The 12,111-nt window shown below is 45.5% G+C and overlaps 1 protein-coding gene across 2 annotated transcripts in view; it reads left to right on the forward strand.

Moving 5' to 3' along the window:
- Positions 1-12,111, forward strand: part of MDN1 (midasin AAA ATPase 1) — a 765,271-nt gene that overhangs the window by 570,576 nt on the left and 182,584 nt on the right. For both annotated transcript variants that reach the window (XM_029595415.1, XM_029595414.1), the window contains exons 64-65: positions 5,376-5,537; positions 11,733-12,009. In XM_029595415.1, coding sequence (XP_029451275.1) covers positions 5,376-5,537; positions 11,733-12,009 — 439 coding nt within the window. The remainder of the gene's footprint in view (positions 1-5,375; positions 5,538-11,732; positions 12,010-12,111) is intronic.

Genomic DNA, 12,111 nt, shown 5'->3' on the forward strand with positions numbered 1-12,111 from the left:
GGCTGGGGAGCGGTATGTCAGAATACATCTGTCCAGGGTCAGTGGTCCGAAGAAGAAGCGCAGTGGTCGATCAGTCTTTTAGAGACCAGAGCGGTTCGTTTAGCCTTCATCGTTCTTCAACCTCTCCTTTGCGGGAAGTTGGTTTGGGTTATTTCCGACAATGCAACCACGTAGTGAACATCAACCGTCAGGGAGGAACCCGAAGCTTCCTGGTAGCTCAGGAAGCACAACAGCTGATCGCCTGGGTGGAGCAACATCTGCTCAGCATCGCAGCCTCACACATTGCCAGGGTGGACAACATTCAAGCCGACTTTCTCAGTCGGCATCATCTCGACCCAGGCGAGTGGGAACTGTGCGGGGAAGCCTATCAAATGATATGCAACAGATGGTCCATTCCGGCAATGGATCTCATGGCCTCATTTCAGAATGCCAAAGCACCTCTGTTCTTTAGCCGCAGGAGGGAAAGAGGAGCGGAAGGAGTAGATGCTCTGGTACTTCCTTGGCCAAGGGATGTTCTTTTCTACGTGTTCCCTCCCTGACCTCTGATCGGCAAGGTTTTGCGTCGGATAGAAGTTCAACAAGTCGATGTTGTCTTAGTGGCTCCAGAGTGGCCACGCCGTCTGTGGTTCGCGGATCTGGTCAGACTAGCACTGGATGGTCCCCTTCGATTTCGAGATCTTCCGTGCCTTCTCTCTCAGGATCCAGTTTGTTTGGAAGAGGTCGAACGCTTCTCTCTAGCGGCATGGCTTTTGAGATGTGTAGGTTAAAGAATAAAGGTTATTCAGATGCTGTAGTGACTACTTTATTGCATTCTAGAAAACCTTCTACATCTTTGGCTTATGCAAGGGTGTGGAAGGTTTTTGAATCTTGGTGTAGTAAGCATCAAGTAGATCCAGTTCACTCTTCTGTATCTAATATTTTATCTTTTTTACAAGACGGATTAGCCAAGGGTTTGTCCTGTAGTTTCTTACGGGTACAAGTGGCAGCGCTTGGATGTTTTCGTGGTAAGGTTCAGGGATTATCCTTGGCTGCGCATCCGGATGTAGCGCGTTATCTCAAAGGTGCGCAACATCTACGTCCTCCATTTCGGAATCCTTGTCCTGCTTGGAGTTTGAATTTGGTTCTTAGGGCTCTGTGTTCGGCTCCCTTTGAACCCCTTAATCATGCGACTTTGAAGGATCTCAAATTGAAGGTGATGTTTCTTGTGGCCATTTCTTCAGCTCGTAGAATTTGAGTTGCTGGCCTTTTCTTAGAATTTCTGATACAGGAATTTCATTACGGACTGTACCATCTTTTTTATCTAAGGTAGTATCTTCTTTCCGTTTAAATCAGTCCATAGAGCTTCCGGCTTTTCCGTCTTTAGATCGTTTGGATCCTTCCTCTAGGGATCTTAAAAAATTGGATGTACGACTAGCTCTGTTGCGTTATCTTGAAGTTACAAACAATTTTCGATTGTCTGATCATTTGTTTTGTGGAGTGGCCCTCGCAAAGGTCATAAGGTTTTGAAGGCTACAATTGCTCGTTGGTTATAAAAGAGACAATTCATTCAGCTTATCTTCTAGCTCGTGACCTTCCTGAAGGGTTGAGAGCGCATTCTACTAGGTCACAGGCTACCTCTTGAGCAGAATATCAGTTTCTCCTCAGGAGATTTGTAATGCAGCGACTTGGAAGTCGTTGCATACTTTAGCTCGTCATTCCCACTTGGATGTTCACACTCCAAGTTCGGCAGCCTTCGGAGAGCGTGTTCTCCGAGCGGGACTCTCTGGGTCCCACCCTAATTGAATCAGCTCTGGTACATCCCAGGATCTGGACTGATCCAGGTACGTACAGGGAAAGGAAAATTGGTTCTTACCTGCTAATTTTCGTTCCTGTAGGACCATGGATCAGTCCAGACACCCACCCTTTATGTCTGTGTATTATATTTGTCTTTTCGGAGAGCCCGCTCGTTCACTGTTTGGGTGATTAAACCGCCTTTCATGCTGTCTATTTTTCTTAATATTTTCTTGTTTATTCCCAAGATTTTTTGGGGGGATTCTGCTTCCATTTAGGATTTGTGAGTTGGAAATTCGTTCTCCTATTTAGATTGCTAGTTAATGTTAGTAGTTAAATTTCTGCTTTGATACTGCTCAGTACTGATTGACTGTAGGTGGTGCTCCAGGGTATACGTCAGTCATTAAAATGTTTTCTCTGCCTCCCCCTGCTGAATTGGTGACATAACCCAGGGTCTGAACTGATCCATGGTACGGAACGAAAATTAGCAGGTAAGAACCAATTTTCCTTTAAATGACAAATTTCAAGTCTCCTTTGGCCACAGGTTCCTATGGCAACTTCATTAACCAATGGAGTGGCATATAAATTGGGCAGACTAAATGGGCACTACAATCCTTATCTGCCATCATATTTTGTTTCTGCTAAGACTCCAGAATATGCTTTAAATAGATGTATTTATTTAAACCACTTTCCCAGCTAAAATAAGTCCAAAGTAGATGCCATCATATGGGTGAGGGGAGGAGCCATTGCCTTTTGCAAAACCCCAGGGATCAGTTTTTGATTCTAGTTCCATAACTAAGCAAAATTTGTATTGATAAATATTTTAATTTTTTTCTGAAGATTCCAATGATTACTATGCCTAGATATTGGGGGACTGAAGTGCTGCAATAAATGTACACTGCTGAGAAAATTGGTGAAACCCTTAGCATGATAAGAGAGAGATTAACCTCTTTGAATAAAAAGCTCAGAAAAAGGATATATTTTGATTGTCAACTAAGAGATTCAACAAATATCTTTGTGTGAAAAAATGTGAACACAAAAAATCTGGTGGCACCTCCTTGAGCAGTAATAACGTCCGGTCGACGTTTCCTGTAACTGTTGACCAGCCTTACATCTCACCCTTGAGAAATTCTGGCCCATTGTTCCAAACAGAGCTGTTTCATTCAAAGATTCCAAAAATAACATACATTATCAAAATAGCATAGCAAAAAAATAACCCAGATATATGCAGTACAAAAACACAAGATATGACTGAAAAGTTCAAATTTTTTATTCATCTGCTGGACAACACTTACAATTCATAGTAACGTTATGGCAGAAAAAAGACCGAATGGCCTATCTATTCTGCCAGTCCAACCAACTAATATAGCTTTACAATTCCTGCACTCTTAATTGATCATGGGGATGCTCTTAGGTGAACCTAAAGCAGACTGTAATGTTCTTTTTAGAAAGCAGTGGTTTCTTTGTAGCTATCCTCCCATGAACACCATTCCCTTCAGTGTTTTCCTGAAGCATAAACCTCACATCAGCTGTGTGAGGTGCGCCTGCAGATCTTTTAGATGTTAGTCTGGAATTATTTGTTCATGGATGATTTTCTGACTTGCTTCTGGGGTGATCTTGGCAAAGTTGACCACTTCTGGGTAGGGTTACTATAGACTCCAACTTTTTCTATTAGTAGACTGACTGTGAATGGATTGAACCTGAAATGTTCAGATATGGTCTTGTAACCCTCTCCAAATAAATGAACATCAACTGCTCTTTCCTAAGTCTTTTGAAATTTCTTTTGATTGTGGCATGATTATTTTCCTCTAACTTTTATGGTAAAGATCAAACTCAATATCTTTTGGACTTTTATAATAGGATTGGCTGGCCAAACTGCATTGTACAGATTTACTCTGCAGGATGGTTTACTTGTAACCCAATTACCCAGCTATTATCCAATTCTAATATACAATTGCTAAGGAAATTTAGGGGTTCACTTACTATTTCTCTCACACATACACACATGACTGATTTCTATTTAATTACCTGTATCACGGTAAACACTTGTAATTCTTATTAGACTTAGGGTTACGTTTTTCACAGCACTCTACAGGATACTGTCTTACCAGCTGTAATGCTTGATTTCTTCTTTGCATTATGTAACGAATTTCAGATGCTCTATGGTATGTCAAAATACCCCAGCTTCAGCACCTGGGGTATTCTGGCACGAGTGAGATAATCAAATTTGCAGATGACACAAAATTGTTCAGAGTAGTTAAATCACAAGCAGATTGTGATAAATTGCAGGAAGACCTTGTGAGATTGGAAAATTGGGCATCCAAATGGCAGATGAAATTTAATGTGGATAAGTGCAAGGGGATGCATATAGGGAAAAATAACCCATGCTATAATTACACAATGTTGGGTTCCATATTAGGTGCTACAACCCAAGAAAGAGATCTAGGTGTCATAGTGGATAACACATTGAAATGTTGGTACAGTGTGCTGCGGCAGTCAAAAAAACAAACAGAATGTTGGGAATTATTAGAAAGGGAATGGTGAATAAAACGGAAAATGTCATAATGCCTCTGTATCGCTCCATGGTGAGACCGCACCTTGAATACTGTGTACAATTCTGGTCGCCGCATCTCAAAAAAGATATAATTGCGATGGAGAAGGTACAGAGAAGGGCTACCAAAATAAGGGGAATGGAACAACTCCCCTATGAGGAAAGACTAAAGAGGTTAGGACTTTTCAGCTTGGAGAAGAGACGACTGAGGGGGGGATATGATAGAGGTGTTTAAAATCATGAGAGGTCTAGAACGGGTAGATGTGAATCGGTTATTTACTCTTTCGGATAGTAGAAAGACTAGGGGGGCACTCCATGAAGTTATCATGGGGCACATTTAAAACTAATCGGAGAACGTTCTTTTTTACTCAACGCACAATTTAACTCTGGAATTTGTTGCCAGAGGATGTGGTTAGTGCAGTTAGTATAGCTGTGTTTAAAAAAGGATTGGATAAGTTCTTGGAGGAGAAGTCCTTTACCTGCTATTAAGTTCACTTAGAGAATAGCCACTGCCATTAGCAATGGTAACATGGAATAGACTTAGTTTTTGGGTACTTGCCAGGTTCTTATGGCCTGGATTGGCCACTGTTGGAAACAGGATGCTGGGCTTGATGGACCCTTGGTCTGACCCAGTATGGCATTTTCTTATGTTCTTATGTTCCTCAAATGCTTTTTGAGTGCTCTGTATTCAAAAAGAAAGGAAAAAAATTTAGCTTTCAATTTGAGCATCAGTTTAGTTCAAGCTTTTTAAATCAAATGACTGTTTTTGGGGAATTGAAAACTAAGCTTAAAGCTGGAGCTCAGGTAGAGAGAGCGGATCAACTAGGTGGCCTACATATCTGTTTTTAGGGCTTCTGTTTTTTGTTAATGTATATTGGGTCTAGAGCAGAGAATTTTGGTCATAAGGACACATGAAAGATGCAACTCAAACAATATTGGTGGGTGGTAGTTAGAGTTTTTAATTGGCAGTCCTACAAGTTTGTATATCTCCAAACAAGGGGTTTGGTTATTTGATATTTAGGTGTCCCAGCTGAAAATTTCTGTTGCTTCCCAGGCCATCATAAATGAATGGGACGAGCAGGAGCATTGTGCCCAGGAGCGAGAGCAGCAAGAAAGCAGTTTGTACAGATACAGGAGTAAGAGTCATGGATGTGGCATGAGCGAAGATGAAGAGGAGGAAAGGGAATTCCGGAACAGATTCCCGCTGTACGAGAAGGTATGTGAGTGGTATAATGCAGAACTTTGCAAGTTTAGCCTTTGCAGAAGAAAGTAGCTTGGATTGAAAACCCTACTTGTTTCACCCAGTGTTCTATATCTCACCCTGCAAAATCTGTTCATGTCAGTATTTTGTTACATCAAGTAAGGAAGCAGCTGGATATGAGTGGAATAAGAGCCTATCATTTATTGATGTGCTTCCATTCCCAATCTAAGCATCAGTTATTGGCAATAGGAAGATGGTATAACCATGCAATTAAAATATTTTCCATCTGATACTGAATGACTGGTAATTATTCAAAAGTTTGTCATTGGATAGTGATAGGAAATATATGCATTTATCTTCTAGTGTAGATGTCACAAAATGCCAAATATCTGGAATCACCATGGTGCTGGAGTGCTTACTACTATGACTATTTTTCATTGCATATGCTCCCTGGTGCTGCGAAGACCTCTCAAACTTGCAATCCACAAAAGAAAAATTGAGGGAACCTCCGAGCATCACAGAGCATGTGCAGTTCCTCGCACATGCTCAGTAGAGTTTGACATTTGTTCTAGCAGAGCTAGAGGGCATCTTTCTTACTCGATGCGTTAACATCTCTAAAATTGATTGTTTCCTGCTGGTCAGTGGATAAATGCATTGCCAGTCCACAAAAGTGGGTTCCCTGTATGTACCGGATCAGTCCAGACTCCTGGGTTTTGCTTCTGCACCAGCAGATGGAGACAGAACAAAACTTGACACAGCCTGTCAGTATTACTCTGTCTCCAGCAGATGGTCCGGGTGCACCTCCCACAGTCTGAATTGATTAAAAAAAAAAAAAAAAAGATGATTTACAGGGCTGTCAGGTGGTTTTTGTGTGGCTTTCTTCTTTTCCATTAAGTTTAAAAAAAAAAAAAAAAAAAAAGCTTATGGAAGAAGCAGTTCTTAGAGCCGGTCCTTGGCTCCCAGGGGGTTGTCAGGTCCTGAGGGGACCATCCCCCCTAGTCGAGCAGCTTGCTAGGGCTAAGGGTCGAGGACCCTGGGTTCATTTACAGCCCATCCGGGGTGATACCGGGGAGCCTGGCTCACTCACCCCAGCGGGCCGCTTCAGAACCCGTCGAGGGACAGCTCCAAGGTAATAATAAAAAAAAAAAAAAAAAAAAAAGCAAGCAGTTTTTATTTAGATTCGGATGGCGGGGCTGTTAGTCCATCCGTATCTGGACATCGAGCAAAGTCTGAGGTGCTCTGTTCAGCGATTCAGCGGGTTCTATCGTTGCACTCCCTCGGCTGGGTGGTCAATGCATCCAAGTCACCTCAATCCCTCTCAGTCACTGGAATTTTTGGGAGCTTTATTCGATACAGGACAAGGCAAGGTCTTTCTTTCCATCAAGCGCAGTCACAAATTACAACACCAGGTCAGGGCCTTGCTGCAGAACCAGACACCAACGGTTTGGGACTATCTGCAGTTGATAGGTTCCATGGCTTCGATGCTGGAATTGGTACTGTGGGCCTTCGTGCACATGCGACCATTACAATCGGCGTTGCTTTCCCGCTGGAGTCCAGTGTCTGAGCAATTCCATCTCCTGTTACCTCTAACGGACGTGGCACGTTCCAGCCTGGGATGGTTGTGTTTGGACAGTCCTCTCCGGGGGGTCTCGCTTGTGGCACCGGAATGGACAGTGGTCACCACAGATGCGAGCCTCTCCAGTTGGGGAGCGGTGTGTCTGCGGAAGTCAGTACAGGAACTCTGGTCCTCACTCGAGTCTCGCTGGTCGATCAGTCGTTTGGAGACCAGGGCGGTGCATCTGGCACTCCAGGCCTTTCTGCCCCTGATTCAGGGAAAGTCGGTCAGGGTGTTGTCTGATAATGCAACAACGGTAGCCTATATCAATCGTCAGGGGGGGACTCAGAGTCACCCGGTGGCGTTGGAAGCTCATCTGTTGATTCAGTGGGCGGAGCGGCATCTTCTCTGCATCGCCGCGTCTCATATAGCAGGGGTAGACAACATTCACGCAGACTTCTTGAGTCAGCATCAGCTCGACCCCTGAGAATGGGAGCTTGTGGACAGGGCGTTCCAGATAATCTGCGACAGATGGGGGCAGCCGGCCATGGTTCTGATGGCGACCTTTCAGAATGCCAAGGCTCCATGCTTCTTTGCCCGGCGCAGGGAACCGGGGCGCAGGGGGTGGACACCTTGGCACTAACCTGGCCGACGTCGATCTGTCTTTCCCCCCTGGCCTCTGATCGGCAAGGTCCTTCGTCGAATAGAGAGTCACCCTACGGAGGTAATTCTGGTGGCTCCCGAGTGGCCACAGCATCCGTGGTTTGCAGACCTTTTCCATCTTGCATTAGAGGAGCCACTGCATCTGCTGGTCTTACTGAATCTGCTTCACAGATGGCCTGTCTGTTTTGATCAGGTAGATCGCTTCTGTCTAGCGGCATGGCGTTTGAGAGGTGCCATTTAAGAGGTAAAGGCTATTCTGATGCAGTGGTCTCCATTCTTCTGCGGTCTCGCAAGACCTCGACTTCCTTATCATATGTTCGAGTTTGGAAGGTTTTCGAGTCATGGTGTGTTACCCGGGCGATTTGGGTTACTCGGGCTTCCGTTTCCGACATTTTAGCCTTCCTTCAAGACTGTTTGGCCAAGGGGCTGTCCTGTAGTTCGTTACGGGTGCAGGTGGCTGCCCTCAGTTGTTTACGTGGTTCTGTGGAAGGGGGGATGCTGGCAACACATCCAGATGTTGCCCGTTTTCTCAAGGGGCAAAGCATTTACGCCCACCGCTGCTTGTTCCTTGTCCCTCCTGGAACCTAAACGTGGTGCTAAAGGCCTTGAGTGTGCCACCGTTTGAACCACTGAAGAGGGTGACCCTGAAGGATCTTACGTTGAAGGTAGTATTTTTGGTGGCAATCGCTTCGGCTAGGCGAGTTTCTGAACTTCAGGCATTGTCTTGTAGGGAACCTTTCTTGCGGATCTCTGAGACCGGAGTTAGTCACCGGACGGTTCCCTCGTTTCTTCCGAAAGTAGTTTCGTCTTTTCATTTGAACCAGTCTGTGGAGCTTCCGGCATTTTCGCAACTCGACAGGTCGGATCCCTTTTCCAAGGACTTGAAGAAACTGGATGTGCGTAGGGTCCTTCTACACTTTCTGGAAGTAACTAATGCCTTCCGGGTTTCGGATCACCTCTTCGTCCTCTGGAAGGGGCCTAAAAAGGGTAATATGGCATCCAAGACCACCATCTCGAGGTGGTTGAAGGGAGGCCATTAATTCCGCATACCTTTTAGGTGGTCGACCCTTGCCTTTGGGACTAAAGGCGCACTTTACACGTTCCCAGGCGGCTTTCTGGGTGGAGTGTCATCAGATCTCCCCACAAGAGATCTGCAGAGCAGCGACTTGGAAATCGTAGCATACGTTCGCACGTCATTATCGGCTGGATGTTCAGGACTCCAGGGAGGGCAGTTTTGGAGCAGGCGTGTTGAGAGCGGGCCTCTCTGGGTCCCATCCCAAGTAGTTTGAGCTCTAGTACATCCCAGGAGTCTGGACTGATCCGGTACGTACAGGGAAAAGAAAATTGGGTCTTATCTTCTATAATTTTCGTTCCTATAGTACCAAGGATCAGTCCAGAGTCCCGCCCACTTCTGCATTAAGTCAGAGAGTCCGCTGTTTCTAATTCTGCTCTAATTCATTTGGGCTGTGAAGATTCTTATTCCTGTCTTTTGCTGTTTTCGGGTCAGCTTCCTGGTTGGGGGGTAGTGACCTGAGGGTTCCCCAGTTGAACTTTATGTATATAGTTAGTTGGCAGCTGGGAATTATTCTGCTTTGACATTGCGTAATACTGACAGGCTGTGGGTGGCACCCTGGTATTTATGGCAGAGCCTGTCAAGTTTTGCTCTGTCTCCATCTGCTGGTGCGGAGGCAAAACCCAGGAGTCTGGACTGATCCTTGGTACTACAGGAACGAAAATTATCGAAGGTAAGACCTAATTTTCTTTTGTGCACTCCTACCTGCAGATAGAGACAGAGATCACTGACTTGCTGATATCCCTCCTTTATAGTTCAGCACAGCATCAATCTGCCAGTATTATCCAACTCCAGCAGATGGTGAATATGCATCCTTGCTTGTGGATGTAGGTCTGTCAGGAATAGAGCAGGTGACTTGGCTGACCACCTGAGGTGATAGCTAATGTTCCCTCCCTCATTTGAGTATCTTGGACAGGAGTCAGGTGAAGGCTGGTGCCCTAGCCTTCTTGCTGAAAGTGGAAGAGTTCCAGTAGGGTAAAGAGGCTTTGGGCTCAGCCCTGCTGTTTTTCTCTACCTCAGCACGGTGTTCCCTGCTTTCTGGTGCTCTCTGTGGGCTGTTGACGTCCTCTGGTTACAGCTGACCGAGAAAGTCTAGAGTGTGTGTGTGTAAAAAAAAAAAAAAAAAAAAAAAAAAAAAGTCTGTGCAGCTGTGGTCGGGTTATTATGACCGCGCGGGTGTCCTGGCCATCAGAGAGCCACATCAGTCAGAATGCAAGGTGTCTGTGCGCTAATTTTTGTGTGGGCTGGGCGAGCAGTCGGACGAATGAAGGGAGCAGGCAGCTGGTGCCATTTTGCTTGGCAGCACACTACACTGCTGCTGAGAAACATGCATAGGAGCCATTTTAGAAGCTATACCGTGTTATGAGAGGTGTGGGGTCCAGGGACCAGCGCAGGAAGAGGCTTCGCATTTGCTCTGCCTGCCATATGATATTAGCCCCAGGAGATCCCTCCGCATTTGTCAGAGGTGTGTTGAGGCACAGGGAGAGGTCCCTTCAGGACAGTTTGTCCCTGTGGGGAACTTAGGGAATCGTGTTCAGGGTGCTTCCCTAATGGAGGAGAAAGGTGTAGCAGCATCTTCTTCCAGGACTGGTGAGAAACGTTCCCCACCGCCTGTTCTGCCTATTCCTGTTGGTTTGGGCTTGGAATGTGTTTTGCTTACTGCAGGAATAGATCTTTCAGCCATTTCATGGGTGGAGTTTTTCAAAAGCCTTCAGGTTTTCTGTCAAGGACAGGAAGGGTCCTGTGCAGGTTCCCTATCACCTGTGCCAGAAGTCTCCCTCCTTGAGGCCTCTAAAGTGTTTGAATCCTCCTCCTTCCCCTCATAGACAAGTAAAGCAGAAAAGGAACAGAGTGGACGTGCTGAAGAAAGTGTTGCTTCAGAGGACTCCTAGATGGAGTTGGGGTTCTTGGAAGACTAGGAGATTCCCCCACATGTGGAGCTGCATAGGACAATGCGTGGCTTTTTCACAGGGACCAGATGTCTGATTTGATTTTTCAGAACCTAAAGGCCATTGGTTGTGAGGAGGCCCTGCCAGCAGCGGCTAAGAATCCAAAAAGGATTCTATTATGGTTAGCTTGTAGAAGGCGTCCTGGTTTGTTTTGTTTTTTTTTCCTCTGGATGAGGCTCTGCAAGAGCTAATGGATTGGAAAGGCGTGCACCTGAGGCTAATTTTAAAGGAGGACAGTCCTTAGCGGGGTTATGTTCTATGGATCCTACAGCTAGGGAACAGTTCCGTTTTCTGAAAATGGATGCCCTGGTCTGTGCTGTGACAAAAGAAAATCACCATTCCGGTGGAAGGAGGTGCAGCTCTGAGGGATGCCCAAGATCAGAAGATTGAGGCAATTCTGAAGCAGGCCTTTGAAGTGGTGGCTATGAATCTGCACATCTCTGTTTGCTGGCAATGCTAGTTTGCATTTAGTCCAGGAAGCTCTGGGTGAGAATTGCCCATACTTGGGGGATCTCATTTCTGGCTGACGCAGGCTATGATGTGTGTACAACAATCGTGAAGTGGTTAGTGATTTCAGCCCGATGACTCGTTTGGTTACATAACTAGTCTAATGAGATGATTTCAAAGTCTAACCTTACCAAGTTGCCCTTCTAGGGGCTTGAATGTCGGTAGCAGCAAAGGAACATCCATGCATGATCTAAAAAGGTTTTCTAGAACCTTTGGAGCTTGGAGAATGTGTACGTTTGTCCCATATTGGGCGCACTCGGATGACCTCACCCATTTGTGAGGCTGATTGTACAGCTGTCTGTGGAGAACACCTGTTACAGGTATGCAAATTTGCTTTTTCTCTCACACTGTTCTTAGAGTAGTGGTAGCCAGTCCAAATAGGTAGTAATAAGCTGCTAGTTCTAGTTTTCCTTTGTCTCATTCTGAAAATTGAAGGTAACGATAAATTTCAATGTGATTAACAGGATTTTGCAGATGTTAATACCCAGCCCACCCTAGAAGAGAAAATGGAAATTGCAGCGGATGCCCTGGAGGACAGAGAGAGAGCTGAGCCTAAACACATATCCCATAGCTCAATGCAAACCCTGATCCTGATACATCAACAGATCTGCCTGAGTTCAGCACGGTCCCTCTGGTATCAGCAGAATCCCCCGGTTCATCAAACGAAGCATTACTTAAGTGCCTTCCTGTCTTGCTACCAGACCAGCGCTGTCCTCCTCTCACACTTCTATCCTCTCATAGGTGAGTGGTGCACTTGGCTATAACCGCATCCATCAAACTGCTTCAGCAGCTGAAAATGGGTTTTGCTGCGCTATCTGCAAACACTTGGAGCAAAGAAATCAG

This window comes from Rhinatrema bivittatum, chromosome 3, assembly GCF_901001135.1.
Source record: "Rhinatrema bivittatum chromosome 3, aRhiBiv1.1, whole genome shotgun sequence".
Taxonomy (NCBI): domain Eukaryota; kingdom Metazoa; phylum Chordata; class Amphibia; order Gymnophiona; family Rhinatrematidae; genus Rhinatrema; species Rhinatrema bivittatum.